Below are 18,026 nucleotides of genomic sequence, written 5' to 3'. Positions count from 1 at the left end.
GTTATTGTAGTACACTATGTTTGGGTATGGGTTAGAGGTCTGCAACATGTGCTTTATAAGAACTGCTTATATGCTAGCAATATGCGTGCTAGCAAGTAGTGAATAGTGTTCCCTAATCTGAACTTTTACCAGTTTAACCAAGAAATGTGTCCCGTTATGGAAGTCACAAACGTTGCGAATGCTATTTCAAGCTGTCTTTAAAGTAAAAGAGGGATATTTTAGCATTTCTTTGGGAGATATTGTTGATAGATGGTCGATAAAAACACAAAAAGCATACACAACACTTCACTACTATTGTTTATCAATCCAGTTTAACTTGGAAATGTGTCCACACTTCAGAAGTTAAGTGTGTTGGGAATGCTATTTGTAGAAATTGTTGTGAGATATTGTAATATGGGTGATCACTACACATGCTAAAACCTCACTAGTTAAAACCAAACCAATCCTCACCAGTTTCTGATCACTCCCTTTGACGTACGTCTCCTCGTATGACTCATCGTTTCTGGTCCAGCTGTAGGAAATGAGGTAGCTGATGATGGGCGGATCGTAGGTGATCTCCGGACGGGACCATCGAACGACTAGCGCCGTCTTGTTCATGTGCTGGACGTTCATGTTGATCGGGGCGCTGCTGCATGCTGTGTGAAAGACAAAAATGACAAAAACGTGCGTTAACCTCTTTACCACCACTCTAACCTTGTGCTCCATTAGTGCCCTTAGATCCCACAGCCACTAGATGGCTCTGTAAGACTACTGACTACATCTACTCAGCTTTCACGTGTCCTGAATTGTGTCATGCCCTCTGTAAACACCAGCAGCATCCAAGTTGCTGTTAATCTCCCCAGCAGAAGGTGTTTAATCACCGAGCGTGCCACAGTTTCTGGCGGCTGACAGCGTGCGTAGGGGTGAGCTTCTATTCATAGAGAAATCTGACAGAAGAAGCCCTAAATTTTCTTTAGTTTTGGTCTTCCTAAAATGAGTGCACTCATTTGCAACACAGGCAAACACACACACACACACACACACACACACACAGACACACACACAGACACACACACACACACACACACACACACACACACACACACACACACACACACAGAGCATTCCCTCTCATAGACACAGGGGAGCCATTACATCCCAAATAATGCTAATTAAACAAATTCTGCCATCACTCCTCATGCCGAAGCCTCTATTAGCTCTAATCATGGGAGAAGTAATAGTGAGTACAGTCGTACTCATACTGCATAAAGAATACAGTTATGCCTGCCCTGACTCTCACACAGATGGCGTGCATTCATGATTATAGCACACAAACGTGACTGTGACCTTTGAGGATGGAAGCTTGTCCTTTAAATAAGACCTTATAGACATTTCAACAGCCTCCTCTGGTAACAGTTAATGGGGAAATAATGTTCATGAACATCCCAATTTGCATACTATTCATGCCAAATTATATTCAAGATTAAAAGCAGTGTGTCTCAAATCATGGTGCATTGAATAGAGTATGCTAAAGGTATCAGTACTAATAATACTCTCTTTGCACAATGAAAGTTGAGTTTAAGATGTTCTCTTTTCCCCTTTTCTAAAGTCGGGAATGCTTGTCGCATCACTTTTTAAATGTATAAACCTAATAGTTAAACTATAATACATTTTAAACCTAAATGCAAATAGTGTGTAACAAGCAAGTTTGTCCTAAAACCTGCAAAGCGTTTCACTACTTACTCAAAACTATGCACTTTCTCGATACACGCAATGGACATAATTTTACAGCATATCGTAAGTATGCATGTTTGCCACGAAAATGTGAAATATGAATCACCCTCTGACGGTAGGTGATGTTTACAGAAAACACAAAATACAGATATTTTATGTACAGTTACTATATAAAGCGCTGCACAACTTTCTGTTTCTCACACCCGCATGTCGTGGTAAATCTTGTTTTCAAATTATTCGCAAAAACGCAGCTCTTATTGGCTGTTGGCTTTCTTCACAGTTGCTTTTCCAACGTGGATGTCTATTGTTGTTGCATCTCTAGTATTTCGTTGTTGGTGTTGCGTCTTTATTATGTCACGCACACTGTACACAAACCCTAGCTTACACGTAAAAAAGATCAAATAAAATAAATCACGTAAATAGTATACTTTGCATTTTAGTAGCATGTCCATTTAACACTTAACAGGAAGTGGAGATAAACACAGAGAAGTTTATATAAGCAAAAATGTAAAGTTTAAAAGCCGCAAAATTATACTAAATAAAAACAATTCACCAAGGGGGAAATCTTCGCAAAAATTGACAACTAACTGACGTATGGCATCATATATCACACCTTGGCAAAACTGCAGCTTTCTTTTTTGCTACAATCTCGATGCGTGATTGTGTTAAATAAGAATTTTTTTAACGATAGATTTAAAACTGGTTCAACAGAACTCAAGAAATTTCATTACAAGAAAAGCCTGATCATAACATCTTCTTCATCCAAATATCTGTGGAGCACTACACTATATAACCCGTCCCTACTCTCTCGCCCACTCAGAAACACAGTCACAGAGGTTACTGCGCGAGAGTGCAGGTCTCTTATGAGAGGCGCAGAGAAGAGTTTAATAAAAAGGCCATCTTTTGGCCCTCTTGACCATGGAGAGAGAGATTAATGGAGGGATATAGCAGGAAAGGACAGAAGGTGGGAGCAGATGTCAAATGAGAGAGAGAGAAAGTGCAAACACTCCGTTAACCTTGCTGTTTCAAACAAGTTGACGCATAAGACCAGTTTAAAGGAACAGTTCACACACACACAGACGCTGGGATGCATTTCCCAGCCAAAGTCTGAACTATATTCTGATAAAACTGATTTGGCTATTTTCCTGACTGTGAAAGAAAGTTCAGCTATGATCTGGCACGTGTTTTGAATGAATCAAAACTGACAAAAAGTTCAGCTCCAGCCTGCAGGCAACATTGATATGCTTCTGTTTTCAGCCTCTATCACACTATTACTCCGCCCTTTCATCCTTTTTTCCTTTATTCTATCCTTTCTGTTCTTCAACGACAGCACACGGCATCCACAATCAATTTTGCATGGTGCTGAAATTAAACACATAACCAGGGAGCGATAAGAAAAGCATTTCTCTCTTCGTATTACAGTATTTCATAGTATTTCCCAGCACCCAATTTAATTCTATTCTGGATTCAGAATGCACTGGAATTTGAGCAGCTGTTTAGGAGGATCCACATTAACAAGCTGTTGGGACAGAGAGAGTTAAATGGAGAGAGAGTCGGCTGGTCAGCTCTATGTACTTCAAATACTGGTACTTTTGAAGACTTTTATTTTGTCTATTAAAGTCCAACAGTGGATATACACGCATCACAGTACAGAGTTGTGACATACTGTACTGTACATTGACACACTGTTTTCCTAATGAATGTTGTTCAGTTGCTTTGACGCAATGTATTTTGTTTAAAGCGCTATATATATGACATACAGCATTATTAGCTCCTTGGTGAAAATGAGCAAAGAAGGCTGTGGAAATAAACCTGCTTTGTTTATCCTTTGGATCTTTCATAAAAACAAATGAATAAAAATAAATAATTAATAATAATAAAATAAATAAAAAAATTAACCTTTCATTGAAGCAAAGCAATTTAAAGTGGGGGAAAAACACATTATGAAATGCTTTTTTATTTCAACACACATTGGCAACAGTGGTGTCAAATTTTACTAGTTGTTGTTTTATGCAAATGCAATTATGAATGAGGTACAATGTGTCCCAAAAAAAAAAAAAAAAAAAAAAATTAATATATATATATATTATATAATACATATATATCTATATCAAAGGCTCCAAGTTTTTGTTTTAATGAAAAAAATAAAAAAAAAAACGTTTTTTTTTTTTTTAACCGTACGTCTGTAATTTTTGCTCAAGAGCTCCTGTGAAGAGAGGATGAAAAGAGAATTGTGTCCGAAAGTCAGGAGGTACAGAACAGAGCAGAGTCTGGCCAGGTGTAGATGTGAGGATGGCGTGCTCTTTCTGACTTGTCACTTGTGTGCTGTGATCTGTATTTGAGCTGTGGGGAATGAGATGGATCAGCAGGCAAGATTTTATGAACATGTAAGAGAACAGTAAATGAGAGGAGTTACCGCAGTACAATTCCAGTGCCAATCAATATCTCTTCAGGCCCTCTAGATATTATGCTCGATATAGCACAGAAAAAGAGTGTGTAGGATGAATGTTTTTGTGTATATGGGGTAAAAAACCTTTGTCTATATTGAAAGGTAGTGGGTGTGTATTTTTGTTTCCCAATTTGTGAGGATCAGATGAGGAAAACGGCTTCATAAAGCGATGTAAAAATGACAGTAAGGATACTCGTTAGTTTGTTAGGGTTAAATCCCGGTCACATGACCTTCGTCAGGGCTTCAATGCCCCTCTCAACACAAGCTGTGATCTCCACATGAGAAGTGGTGCAGATAGCATCATGAGAAGCATTTTAACCAGGTTGCTAAGCAGCAAGAAAGCAGGAAGTTACACTGTAAACAGTGATGGAAAGGGCTAATATGAACTAGAGTTTAGCAGGAAAAAGTCTCTGTGTTTTTCCAGATGTCATGATATTGCGGGATATCAAAATTAAGGCTTACAATAGCAGTCAAAACTGAATACCTAATGTATAAACTAAACATATTTGCATGACATAGAACTAGGGCGGTCAACAGATTCAATAATTCAATATAAATATGAACAATATTTAAGGTAAGATTGTTTAATGCTTTTGAAGGAAGTCTCTTATGCTTACCAAGGCTGCATTTATTTGATCACAAAAACAGAAAATAGCTAAATATTATTACAATTTAAAATATTTGAATATATTTTGTTGGTAAAGCTGAATTTTCAGCATCATTTCTCCAGTCTTCAGTGTCAAATGATCCTGCAGAAACCCTTCTAATATGCTGATTTGCTGCTCAAGAAACATTTCTTATTATTATCAGTGTTGAACACAGATGTGCTGCTTAATATGTTTGTGGAATCTGATGAATATAAAGTTCAAAAGAACAGCGTTCCTTCGTAACAGTGCAAATATATTATCCAATATAATCAACAAACATCCCTGTTTAACAAAAGTATTATCTTAGCCATAAATGAATAAATATATATATATTTTTTTCTAATGAAAATAAATGATCCAAACATTTGACTGGAAGTACATTCATATACGTACAGTATATAGGAAATGCAAACCCTCAGCCTAAAATAAATCTACATAAACTTCATAAGTACATCAAAACTGCATATTAATATTTGTATATGGGTATTATGTAAATGGTGTGTTTATAAAATCAAATGTGTGTGTATGTCTGAATGGTTCAACCATCTGTGTCCAGATAACCTCAACATGGACCAAAGCAGCTGGCTTTTGGACACCAGTAGAGGGAAAGCGTGTGGAGCTGATCTGTAGCATGCATCTAGAGGTGAGAAAATCAGTGTGTCCTTGAAAAGCTGCAGTCCTGTGCATTTCCTGCAAGCACGGCTGCCACATGGAGCAGAGAAATGAGCGAGAAAATAGGCAAGTAAAGACAGAGCGCCTAATGACACAATAGAAGAGGACGGCACCATATGCCACCTACTCACTCTCATTACACACACGCACTCACAGACACTGACACGTGTTCTCTCTTGCATTATGTGATGAATTATAAGCAGGCACTAATGAGGGAAATCTGATTCTTAACTGGTATCTAAAAAGAGCCTAGAGATTTTGAATACAGGAGACGTGATGCACAGCCATTGTATTCAATCATCTGGTTTGACCGAAGCTGCCAACCAATCAGCTGTCAGAAGAGCCCGCCCACCTTTGGAAGCCTCGGTACCATACGGGTTCCCCAGGCTGTCAGTCAAGTCAGGCAGCCAAGCGTCTTTGACGCCGGATTTGAAGACCTCTCGGTTGTCCAGACTCTGAAGCGGGCGGAAGTTGTTACGCAGATATTCCACCGATTTAACATGATCCTGCTGTTCGGTGGTGAAGATGGAGTAGAACGCTTCCAGCTAAGAGAGAAAGAGAGAGAGAGTTCAGTATGTTTTTATAACTGTCTCTTATTTTTCAGTAAGTCATCTCCCAAGATGCCCAGAGTCTATTTCCCTGCTTCCAAACTAGTGTTATTTTAGCTCACAGGCTGATCAAAGGCTGAAAACATGACCGACTGGCTGTCTTATTTCTCCTTCTGCTCTGCCTCACTAACCTTCTGACTCTATCTCTCTCCTGCATTCTAAAAACACAGAAACGTTCAGCCGAACCCACACACTTTCCTCTTCACCTTAACCCAAATCCTGTGAAATAGGAAGTCATCTGCGTCACTTCAAACTAAAACACAGTAAGAGGAAGCACAGGCTATGCGTGTGAGCTTGAGGCTTAACCATTGAGAAACAGTAGTTTGGAGACATATTTTGAGGATTAAGGTAAAACAGGTAAAATGGTTCAGAAATAAAAGGATTGGATATCAACAATCATTCATTTATTCATCCTTACTATGGTTTTGATTAAGATTGTTGTTTTATTGATTTAAATTAGCTTAAGTATTTTTCACTCCTCAGAACCACTAGCACCATTATCTATCTGGGATGATGATACTGTACGAAACTAAAAATGTTAACATCACATGATATTTTTCAAATTCATAACAACATTGCTGTTTCTTGCCAAATTTCAGTGGTATCAAAAATGCAAAACTATCTACATCATGACATATATTATCTCTATATCGATACATATCAATATTTTGTTGATAGAAATGACATATTTTGGACATCCCTAACACACCCCTAATGGAAACCTTCAAGAGCATGGTCAAATCTTACATTCCAGCACCAATACACCAGAGACAGATTTATTTCCTGTGCTTTTGGGTTCCACACTGAGATCAATATGGTACTCTTGAATAATCTCTGATTCACAATCCTCATCTATTAATCCTTCATATGCCAAAACCGTGCTTGTGAACAGCTTATTGGGATTGGGCACCGGCTACAAAAGCACGCATCTTTTGGTGTACAAATCTTAGTGGAGTAGTAATCCAGGACAGATTTGTGTGTGTGTGTTTATGCAATGATTGTGCATCATGGGTATGAAGGTTAGGTAATGCCTGATGGGAAATCACAGCAACAGGGCCGTTCTGGGTTTCATATCAGTGTGTGTTTGTGTATACGTCACTGCTTAAAGGTCCTATGACATGAAAATTTCACTTTCTGAGGTTTTTTAACATTAATATGACTTCCCCTAGCATGTATGTGGTCCCCAAGTTTCAAAAAATATTAATCGGTGTAAATCGAGATTTTACTATCTTTCTCTGCCTTGAATTGTTGATTATATAATTATTTTTTCGATCTTTTCCCAATCACATGAAAGGCTGCAGTGATGAGCTGAGTAGACAGAGTCTGTTTATCGTGTGAATGCAGTGATCTCGTCATTATTGCAACACGTTTTCTCTCACAAAATGCTTTCACCACAACTAACAGCAAACACATGAATACAGTAAGAGCTCCGTTGTGCAGCATAACAGCGTCATTCATTGTAACGGCAGTTTAGGCAAGTGTGCAGATATACTCGCGATGTGTGAGAGCTCCGAAAAAAAAGAGAGCGTTCTTTGATCGCTCTCTGTAGTTAAATCACAATTTAAATAACAGATTGTTTCATGATACTAAGAGAAACAACGTGAAGTTGATCGTTTAGTCACTGGCTTGATTCACTGATGCATAAACAGTATTAAACGATTTAGAAAGAAAGTCTGTGTGAACTTGAATGATTAACTACACATCAGAAATCACTGATCACAGATCAGGCATTAATAAACACTGTTACTCACTGTTTGTGCCGGTGCTGTCGAATCCATATCATAAAAGTCTGTTTGTAACGCCTGTGCTGACATTGCGACTGAATTATATGTAAATATTTGGGCGGGCAAAGCAGAGAAAGGGGAGGTAACATTTCTCTTTACAACGTCACAAAGAGGAGATTCCAGATCAGCCCGTTTGAGCTTCCGTTTTTTTTTCAAAGGCAGAGAAAGATAGTAAAATCTCGATTTACACCGATTAAAATTTTTAGAAACTTGGGGATCACATACATGCTAGGGGAAGTCATATTAATGTTAAAAAAACCTCAGAAAGGGAAATTTTCATGTCATGGGACCTTTAAATTAACATCAAGGACACTGACAGCATTTAGTAAATTTGGCACGATCACTTTAAGACACACTGCAAGGATCCAGTATAATGATATTCTTTTTTTCTGTCAGGTCTTTTGCGTCCTCTTTTGCTCAAATGCTTTAAAATCTCTTGCATGTTTAAATTTGCAAGTCTTAAAAACACATGCAAATGATAAGCTTTCGTAACAATGAGCAGCAGTGGCCCGTCAACTGTACCAAGCATCTTTCATGCTGGCCTCGGGCAGCTGTATATTGCAATGTGTCACAACATTTAAAAGCAATTTAAATTTAACAACATATTTTCAAAATCATCTAGCCACGAATAATCAGCCTGGCTTCTGGTTTAACTGACCAATATCTATGGGTTACTTTGTGGTGCGTTTATATAAAATGCGTTCTTTGTTAAAAAATGGCTAGACAGAGGACACAGGGGTATTTTTAGCTCAACTTTTTTTTTTTCAACAATTTTTAAACAAGCAGAATTTTAAATTATTTACGAATTATGCAATATACAGTTTTACAAATGATTTACACTGAAATTTGGTACTTCAGTCCATTGCAGTCTCGTTTTTGTGTGTCAAATTAAATATGCGTTGTCTGTCTATTTCTGGTTAAAATATTGCTTTTATTGTTACAAAGTCTTACACCATATGGTCACAAACCTTGAAAAGACTTTGAAATAACATGGAATCTTACAAGGCCGGATGAGCTTTATACAGATATCCTTTCATCTTTTATACTTGAGAGCAAAGCCTCTGTTTGCCGTTTCTCTTTTAACACGCGGTGAGATCAGAAGTCACAGAGCGGCCAGAGATGGATCGATTTCTGACAGAGAACAACCTTCATAAACAGTCACTGTGTTCCCTGTCTGTATGGTATAAACACTCCAACATTGGTGGTTAAGGTGGCCTCTTCCCTCTACACTTTGTTGGAAACTCTGACCTGACATTCATTGTTCATGCAGCCAGTTAGCATGAAGATGCCCCATTTTTGTTGGTTGGTTTTGTTATATTACAGTGTAAAAGCTCAGTTTGAGAGTTTTTCTTATCAATCAGAGCTCAGGAGCATTGCTGAGAGGGAGGACAGGATGTATGTGTGCAAGCCGAGCTGGGTGATGAATACTAATGGAGAGGCATGAGTCAGTGTGACGAAAATCTGAAGTCTTGCAGGGTCCATTAGAACAATAAAGGCTTTTACACACACTTCTGTTTTCTTTTATTTTTCACACTGTTCTGCTCATGTCCCCCAACCCATGTGTTTTTCATGAGCTCTGTCTAATAAATCTCAAACAGTTTTAACTTCTCAGACTTCTCAACTGGGTCAGCCGCTCTTTATTATGGGAATAGTGACTTTGAGATTTGCTTTGAGTACAGATGCATAATAACTTCCCAATCTTGTTTGGTTTAATTTGGTATATGTCTTCAAATAAATGTTTTTTAAAGACTCAAATAGCACGAATAAGTTCAAAACACCTTCATATGTGCATCACCTGTTTGTAGGAGAGGAACACAGGGCGACTGAAGACGATCCACTCCACCACTTTACTGCAGGGCGGCGTGGTCAGAGAGCCGATGTAACGGTAGTAGCTCCCGATAGAGGATGGCAATAAATCTCGAAGCACGAAGGGCTCTAGAAATGTCTCTTTCTCTGGAAAAACAGGAAGCACAAAAATACATTGAGATGCCACATTTTATCTAGTTTGTAGTATGTGATGAAATACTATTGATTACTGATGCTTATGTTGTTGAATTGTTAGAATTGGGTTCTTATAATGATATACTAATAAATGAAAAATAAATACAATTCCATTGCCAAATGATGACATAAATAAAAATGAATCTTTAGATTTTTAAATGAATTTACATCATCTCAGTGAGGCAGTACAAAGGGATTCAGATTATCAGCTATAACTACACATTTCATTTGTGCATTTATTTTTATAAAATACTACTGACCACTCATGTTACTGAAAAAACCTCATAATGCCTGTCTTTAACTACACATAGTAATTTGAACAAACGGTCAGTAATTACACTGATCTCACAGGCCCTACAAACAACAACACAGTAAGTGTTTGATTCTTTAATAATTACTCATAGGAGTTATTTTCTCAGCAATCAGTCTACACTTGTCATACAACGTTCCTCATTCACTAAAAAAAGAAGTGCTGCATGGTTTGAATTTACTAAAAAGGACTTCTTTCAGGAATCAGTCTAAGTCTACACTGGTGCCACTATACTGCATGTTTCTGATTCACTAAAAATAAACCAACTCATAATATTCAATACAGCTTGATATATATAGCTTACTTTTATAAGAAATCAGATTTTTGCAGTGAACATGATAAAACACACAGGATATCTTAGAATCTGCATAGCAACATCATCATGGCTGTGACTTTGGTATGGGCAAACACACATATTTGCTTTAGAAAGTCTGATTATTGCTTGTTTTGATTATGAAAATGTTATTTTTTTCTACACAGCAAAATGGAACAGCTGTAACTCTCAGATTAATCTGAGATTAATCTCTGTATTGTCCTATTGTCCTTTTAAATTGTTTTTCTCCACTTGTTGTGTCTGTTGTTAGTGCAAAAAGAGACACAGACCAAAGTAGATGTTCAAGCTGCGGATGAGTTGTGTTTAGCATTTTAAAGCCACTCAATCCTTGAGAGGACACAATCTGCAGATTTCTATACCCATAATCCTCCTCTGATTGAAATGCTTATCAATTCCACCCAACAGTGTCTGCCCAACATATGGCTTTCCTGGTCACATGATGAAACGAGAACGGCTGAATTACACAGCTTTCTACTTGAGTGTTTCTTGTACTGATTTTCAAACATTTTCCTTGAAATCAAGGTAAACAGATAAACAGTTGATTGGTTTGATGCAAAGCCACGATGACGCATAAAGAATAGAGTGCATTACCAGCCCACTGACCCATATTCCAAACCTAACACTAGGAAACCTTTTCAAAAGAGCATAGCATGCGAACAGCATCTGATTTGGAAATATCTCTACAGGAATTCTACACATGTGATAATAGTACAGCCTGAGCAGTCCAACCCCCAAAGAACATGCTGTCTGTCCCACCACTAGCCAGTTTGTGTGATTCCATGTATTGCCAACGGGAGCAGTGGTGGCCTGGCCAATGAAGACCTCAAAACACCCCTGGAAGACTGAATTAATGGACTTGTAATACAGTCCTTAGAGAACCCAAGAGCTCATTGCAGTGTTTTAATTTAAGCACCCCTGAGAAGAGATGTTCGGTTGAGTGAACAATACTCAACGACTGGTGTGGCATGCAATGGGATGAACATAAACTCGCAACTCACAACACCACTACCAATCACAGCAGGGTATAGAGATACTGTCTCATTATCACTCGCTGAGAGAGAGAGAAAGAGAGAGGAACAAAATCAACATAACCATGCGCTCATTTATATGCGCCTAGATGGCTAGTGTGTAAATGGGGAGGCTAACATGCCTTGTGTTGTGTGTATATTGAAGTTAAGGTTGAATGAATGGTGATTCCCTGAAGGCTGGACTGGGCATGTAGAACTAGAGAGAGAGAAGCTTTTGCCGTGCCTCAGTGGCATGGTAATGGATGCCAAAGAGCACGTTTCTGTCACATACACACACAGCCACTAGGCAAACACCACAGTCACACATCCGTGTCTGAATCCAGCACGCCACCGACTCTCTCCACCATATGCAGTCCCGCCGCCGAAATGACGGTCATGAGGTTACATCAGCTGCCGTGCACTAGGGGAATGTTCTCATTAAACATCCTGTTTTAGACTGAAATACATTAGAATAGAAGTAAAATAGTTTGCAAATGCAGTTTCATCTCTTTTAGTCCATATAATAGAAGTGACCAGGGGATCATCCTGTATGTTGGTGCTCCAAAAAGAACATATAGCCATCTTGATGGTAGTCCATCCAATCCAGTCCAATCCAGTCCAATCCAATCCAATCCAATCCAATCCAATCCAATCCAAAGCTTTCTTTTTTTAACCATAAACCATCACTTTTACAATTGGGTAAAGTTTACACTAAACGTAGTGCTTTTTGAAGCTTGTGTAAGAAATGAAGAGGGTTGCAAATTCTTTTGTTAACTTTATAATAAACTTAATTTACACTACACACTGAGTTATAATTTAGCTTCAGAAGACATAAACTCATCCACTGGGGTCATATGTTTGTGCTTTTTGGAACATAAACACTCTGGAACCCATTCACTGCATTATATGTTTGCACAGAGACTGATTCTTTTTCTAAACATCTTAGTAAGTGTTCACCTTAAGAAAGAAAGTCATATACATCTGGGACAGTGAGAGTAAATGATGAGAGAATTGAAAGTCTTTGGTTAATCTTTAAAATAAACTTTAGCTAAAAGTATCCATATTCCACAATTTTCTAGCCATTTTAAGTGCACTTATACTGTAAGTCAAGATTTCTTGCACCAAAAACAACATTATTTGGTTTAATATGTAATTCCTTTTACATGAACGTCATGTACTGTAATTCACAACACCGTTCATCTGGACAGGCTGAGTTCTTTAATAGTAAAGAGCCATTGATGTGAATGTAAATTAAGTTAAAGAAATTACATTATATTGGTAAACAATCCAATAATTTGGTAAATAAGAGTGGCCGTGGTCATTACTGGGTGACATTAGCCATGCCTACAGTATATGGTTTAGAACATGTCATTGCTTTTCCTATGTCATAAATGTGAACATTTTGATCCAAGCTTCTTTCGTTTCCATAAATAGTCTGAGTGGACTGGAGAAGGAGCTCAATCTACACTGCACTTCATCATACTGTGAAAAAGCAAGAAATTTCCTGCTATCCATAATACGTCCCCTTTAATAGCTTTAACAACTATGAAACTACTGTCGTGATCGAACCCGACCCCAGCTGAGCAGCTCTATAAGGAACTCATTTGTCCCTGATGCTGAAGTTAAAATGAAGCATCCACTTCATAAGAGATTCATTAAAACCTGCTCATGTTAAAGCCAGGCAAAGGAACAAAAGCTTTCATGGTTGAATTAAGGATTCGCAAGTGACATGTTCCCAGAGGGCCTGCAACTCTATTGTAATCTGAAGCAAACACAAATGCGCTGCTGTTCACACTGGGCCATTCTCAAAGAATACACACAGTCTAGTAATATGTGACTTGGCATTTGTATGGCACGTCTGCTCCTCACGCATGGTTAAATATTAAGAGAAATTACCATAGGAGCCTATATGGATGTTCAGTTTACAAGACAGCTCTCCACTTCCTCCAGACGAGAGCTATAAACACAGTGTGTAAAATTCTTCCTTGTGCTTCTCAACATCGATACATACCTCTTAAGTACCTGAACACCGCTCAAAATCTTCAGTTTTTTATTTTTGCACCCGGATTGGGGAGAAACACCTTTAAGAATTCACATACGGTTGCATGCATGTCATTCGAGCTGCAAATCGTTTGGTTCAGCTTCTTGCGCGTAGTGCATATATTCGGCAGGAGATCAGCAGGTTGAAATTATAGACATCTGAGCACTGACAGCGGAGACACAGCTCTGAATATGTGCAGACCCCCTGCGTCTATCTATCTGGGATAAGAAGAGAGAACGCAGCTCTGTCCCACCTCCCTCCGAGAACACACTCGCATACACCTTCAATCCACCCCCTACTCCAACCCTACTGAGCAAACAAGATCAACAATTTTTCACTCAGTGCTGTTAACATTTCGGCAAACTGAACAGAACATCATATCAAAATACTTTTGACAGGATATGTGCACAGTTTACTGTATTCAGCTGCATGGCAACTGAATCTACAATAGAAAGGAGTTTATTTGATGAATGGTTCTTATAAGCTGATTCTTTTAATGAATTAAAAACATGGTCACAATTCTGTGAGATAAACTTAAACGTTTGCAAATCCATGTGGGGAAACCTTTTCCCCTCCCAGTTGAGTGGATTCTTATTGAAATAGCTAGACTTTTTCCACAAAAGTTCCCTGAAAAAAACATGTCCCCATTTGGAATGGGAATTAAGAAAAATATTGCATTTAAATATTTGAGCTAATAAAAAAATTAATATTTGAATATTCGTTAATTTAAAGGTACAGGTTGTAGGACCTGCCACTAGAGGCTGCTACCAATACAATAACAATCGTGTGGTTTGATGACGCTAAGAAGGATCTTGAAATTATGGGATTTGTTGTCTTCTACCCAACCGCTGACGGCCATCAATCAGACGGAAACTATGGATCAGACGTGTCCTTGCGCGGGTCTAGAGACGAGATGCCCCGCGTTTGGCGTATATGCCCCATAATACTAATCTTGTTGATCGTTATAATAGCATATGTTTTAACTCACCTGTGGAGTAAAAACACAAGCGAGATCGGCATCTCTTTCTAGTTGAAGTTTGTCGCGAAACTCTCTCCATCTAGAAAATGCAACACCGATATTGATCCTTGCTCTTTCTCTCCTCTTGTCCCAAACTCTTCTTGGTTCGATTTGTTGGCCCGTACGCTTACGTTTATGGGAGCTGTCCTTGTCGACAGAATCAGCGGCAGACGGTAAACAGTAATTATGTTCCATAAATAAATAACACAATCCACCATAAAACGTGGAAGAAGAAGAAAATAAGGAACTGCTTGAAGCAAGCTAGTGGTTTGCTGGACGCTAGACACTACTTCCTCATTCGTCCACGACACTGTTGTCATGTGGTTTCTACATCAGTAAAGGTGGAAACAAAGGGTAACTAATGTCATTGACAGGAGACTGCACTGCCCCGTGTCACTGTTTAGAATGGGAATTTTCTCATGATTTACAAGTAGTTGAAAACATTAGAGATATTGTTAGTAATCAGCTGGACAAAATATATAACACTAGCCTAGTGGTTTTTGGATATTTTACTATTGTACCTTTAAATTGAATATAATTAATGAATGCTTTAGAAAAAAAAAATTGTCAGGTTATGTTAACTAATGTAATTAAAGTGGTTTTAAGTTTTAAATCCATCACGAGGCAATGGAATTCTATTATATATAATGTAAAATGTAAAAATGTAGTTAATCACCCTCATCACATTTTGGTAACTCTCATCACCGTCATCAGATAGAGTGTCATAATCATTATCATCTGGCAGGTGGAGGCAGAACTATTTTCAGTGGGAGTCGTTTAAAGTGAGTGCCATTATTACACTGCATTAGAGTTGATCTCTTTGTCAGAATGGTACTGCAATGCTTTTAGTACCACAGCCATCCGGATTACACAACAACTTCATCATTCTTCCTCTCTCGCTCACTTTCTACAACGGTCTCAGTGGGCAGCACAAATCGCAGGCCGGTAATTACCATCAAAGCCTCGGCGTGCCTTTAAACTTCACACAGACACATAGAGAGATGTTCCTGAGATGACTGAAAAGCAGGCAGAACAAGTGTATATTAACTAAGAAACCCTTAAAGACATCAATTTGCTCTGTCTGAATAATGGACAGACCTTGCTGTTTGATCTCAATATTCTGAAATATACCGTCAGCTCATGCTGGGAGCAGCTGGTGGTGTCTTCATCATTTAAGAGCTTTTAATGTCTGGAAGCGGACAAAAGGAACATTAAGGAAATTGTAGATGACTTTTAGAGGGTCAACTTAAATAAGTTAATATAAAGTCATTTTCAAGGGTACAATCATCTTGCAAAATTAAAATGATCTTTTGGTGCCCCAAGCACAGTTATATTTAAAATCTTAATCCTACCAGAAAGTGATTAACAGCTTATCCTTGTGAAAAAGTATTATAATAGGTCTTGGTACCGTTTTTTGTTTGTGTATCAGCTTGTGGTTCCTCTAACACCACTTCTGCTCATTTATTTGGTGCCTAAGGGCCCTCTAATACAGCCGGTGCAATGCGACGCAAGGCGCAGCGCAAGTGTGTTTGCTAGTTTAATTCCGGCGCTGTTCGCATTTTCCCGTCCAGCGCTCAAATCTGGTCTAAAGTCTGGCGCAATGTTTTTTCTTTGTTATTTAAAGAGCGTACACACTGATTATTAAACACAGGGATGCACAGCAGTACACAAACATGCCAAATATAAAAAATTATAGGATTGCAATACATAAGATTTTTTTGTAGGCTAAAAATATAAATATTATATAAATGCCAACATGTCATAATGGATAGTCATCGCATGTATCAGAATTAAGCTATCTATTTGCTCGCACACCAGCAGCTCCGTTTCATCTCGGAGACGCGTTCTGTCTTCGCACTTGCCAAATTCCGCCGTGTAAATAGCAAATCCTTCATGGCATGAGCGCAACTGGCTCTTAAAGGGAATGGAAGATGAGACTCTGATTGGTTTATTGCACGTTACGCCCAAAAATGACTCATTACTCATTAAGAGAATAGGGACAACCAGTTTAGACCATGCGCCCGGGCGTGCCAATGTCGTTAAAATATCAAATGTGGATTTGGACACGCCCTGAGTGCACCTGCACCGTGCGCTTTATACTTTGCATTTAGATCATTAAAACAGGGCCCTATGTGTCTATTCTTACATCTGTAATCAGACAACAGAGATTGGCAAACAAAAACAAGTACTATTTCCACATATTGTCTAGCCAGACACAAAATGACAGCTAGTAGATGATGTGTTTGTGTATGTATATATGCGTGGGTGTTTGTCTGTTTGCCAGCCTAGATATATGACATGAATATATATATATATATATATATATATATATATATATATATATATATATATACACGCACACACACACACACACACACACATACAGTATATATATATATATATATATATATATATATATATATATATATATATATACAGTACAGACCAAAAGTTTGGACACACCTTCTCATTCAAAGAGTTTTCTTTATTTTCATGACTATGAAAATTGTAGAGTCACACTGAAGGCATCAAGGGCTATTTGACCAAGAAGGAGAGTGATGGGGTGCTGCGCCAGATGACCTGGCCTCCACAGTCACCGGACCTGAACCCAATCGAGATGGTTTAGGGGTGAGCTGGACCGCAGACAGAAGGCAAAAGGGCCAACAAGTGCTAAGCATCTCTCGGGGAACTCCTTCAAGACTGTTGGAAGACCATTTCAGGTGACTACCTCTTGAAGCTCATCAAGAGAATGCCAAGAGTGTGCAAAGCAGTAATCAAAGCAAAAGGTGGCTACTTTGAAGAACCTAGAATATGACATATTTTCAGTTGTTTCACACTTTTTTGTTATGTATATAATTCCATATATAATTCCACATGTGTTAATTCATAGTTTTGATGCCTTCAGTGTGAATCTACAATTTTCATAGTCATGAAAATAGAGAAAACTCTTTGAATGAGGTGTGTCCAAACTTTTGGTCTGTACTGTATATATATACAGTATATTGTATAAAAATTCAGTGATAAGTGTGAGCACACATTCTGCTCAACAAACTCTTGATTTCTCAGATCTCCTGACTCAATATCATCATCATATCATCATCCCGTTAGTCAGAGGCCGCAGGGGCCTGAAGCTGAGATCCTGTCAGAACTGGAGCACTGTTTCACAAACAGACTGACTAATAGCAGACGGGTTGGCTTTGTTCATTCCAGCATGTAAGGCACACTGGACGCCAACAGAGTATCAGTTGTTATTGAAAATGCATGTAACGTAAAAATATATATAAATAATACATTTCAATAGACTCAACCTGAATTACAATATTCTGTTGGATTAAAACATCTACTCACCATGATGAACCACTCCTCTTAGTCCATGAATAATCGGATCTACTGCAGGATTGTCCTTCATCCCCACCTGAGAGAGAGAAAATTATTATAAAAA

General features: G+C 38.3%; 1 protein-coding gene across 2 annotated transcripts in view; it reads right to left on the bottom strand.

Moving 5' to 3' along the window:
• The window catches only part of LOC132119284 (receptor-type tyrosine-protein phosphatase gamma-like), a 295,833-nt gene that overhangs the window by 38,740 nt on the left and 239,067 nt on the right, over nt 1–18,026 (bottom strand). For both annotated transcript variants that reach the window (XM_059529115.1, XM_059529114.1), the window contains exons 6-9: nt 17,933–17,999; nt 9,669–9,826; nt 5,834–6,026; nt 451–635 (exon numbers count right to left, since the gene is read on the bottom strand). In XM_059529115.1, the coding sequence (XP_059385098.1) occupies nt 451–635; nt 5,834–6,026; nt 9,669–9,826; nt 17,933–17,999 (603 nt within the window). The remainder of the gene's footprint in view (nt 1–450; nt 636–5,833; nt 6,027–9,668; nt 9,827–17,932; nt 18,000–18,026) is intronic.

This window comes from Carassius carassius, chromosome 38 (assembly GCF_963082965.1).
Source record: "Carassius carassius chromosome 38, fCarCar2.1, whole genome shotgun sequence".
Taxonomy (NCBI): domain Eukaryota; kingdom Metazoa; phylum Chordata; class Actinopteri; order Cypriniformes; family Cyprinidae; genus Carassius; species Carassius carassius.
The sequence above is the reverse complement of the archived record's forward strand: the minus strand, read 5'-3'. Positions and strand labels throughout refer to the sequence as shown.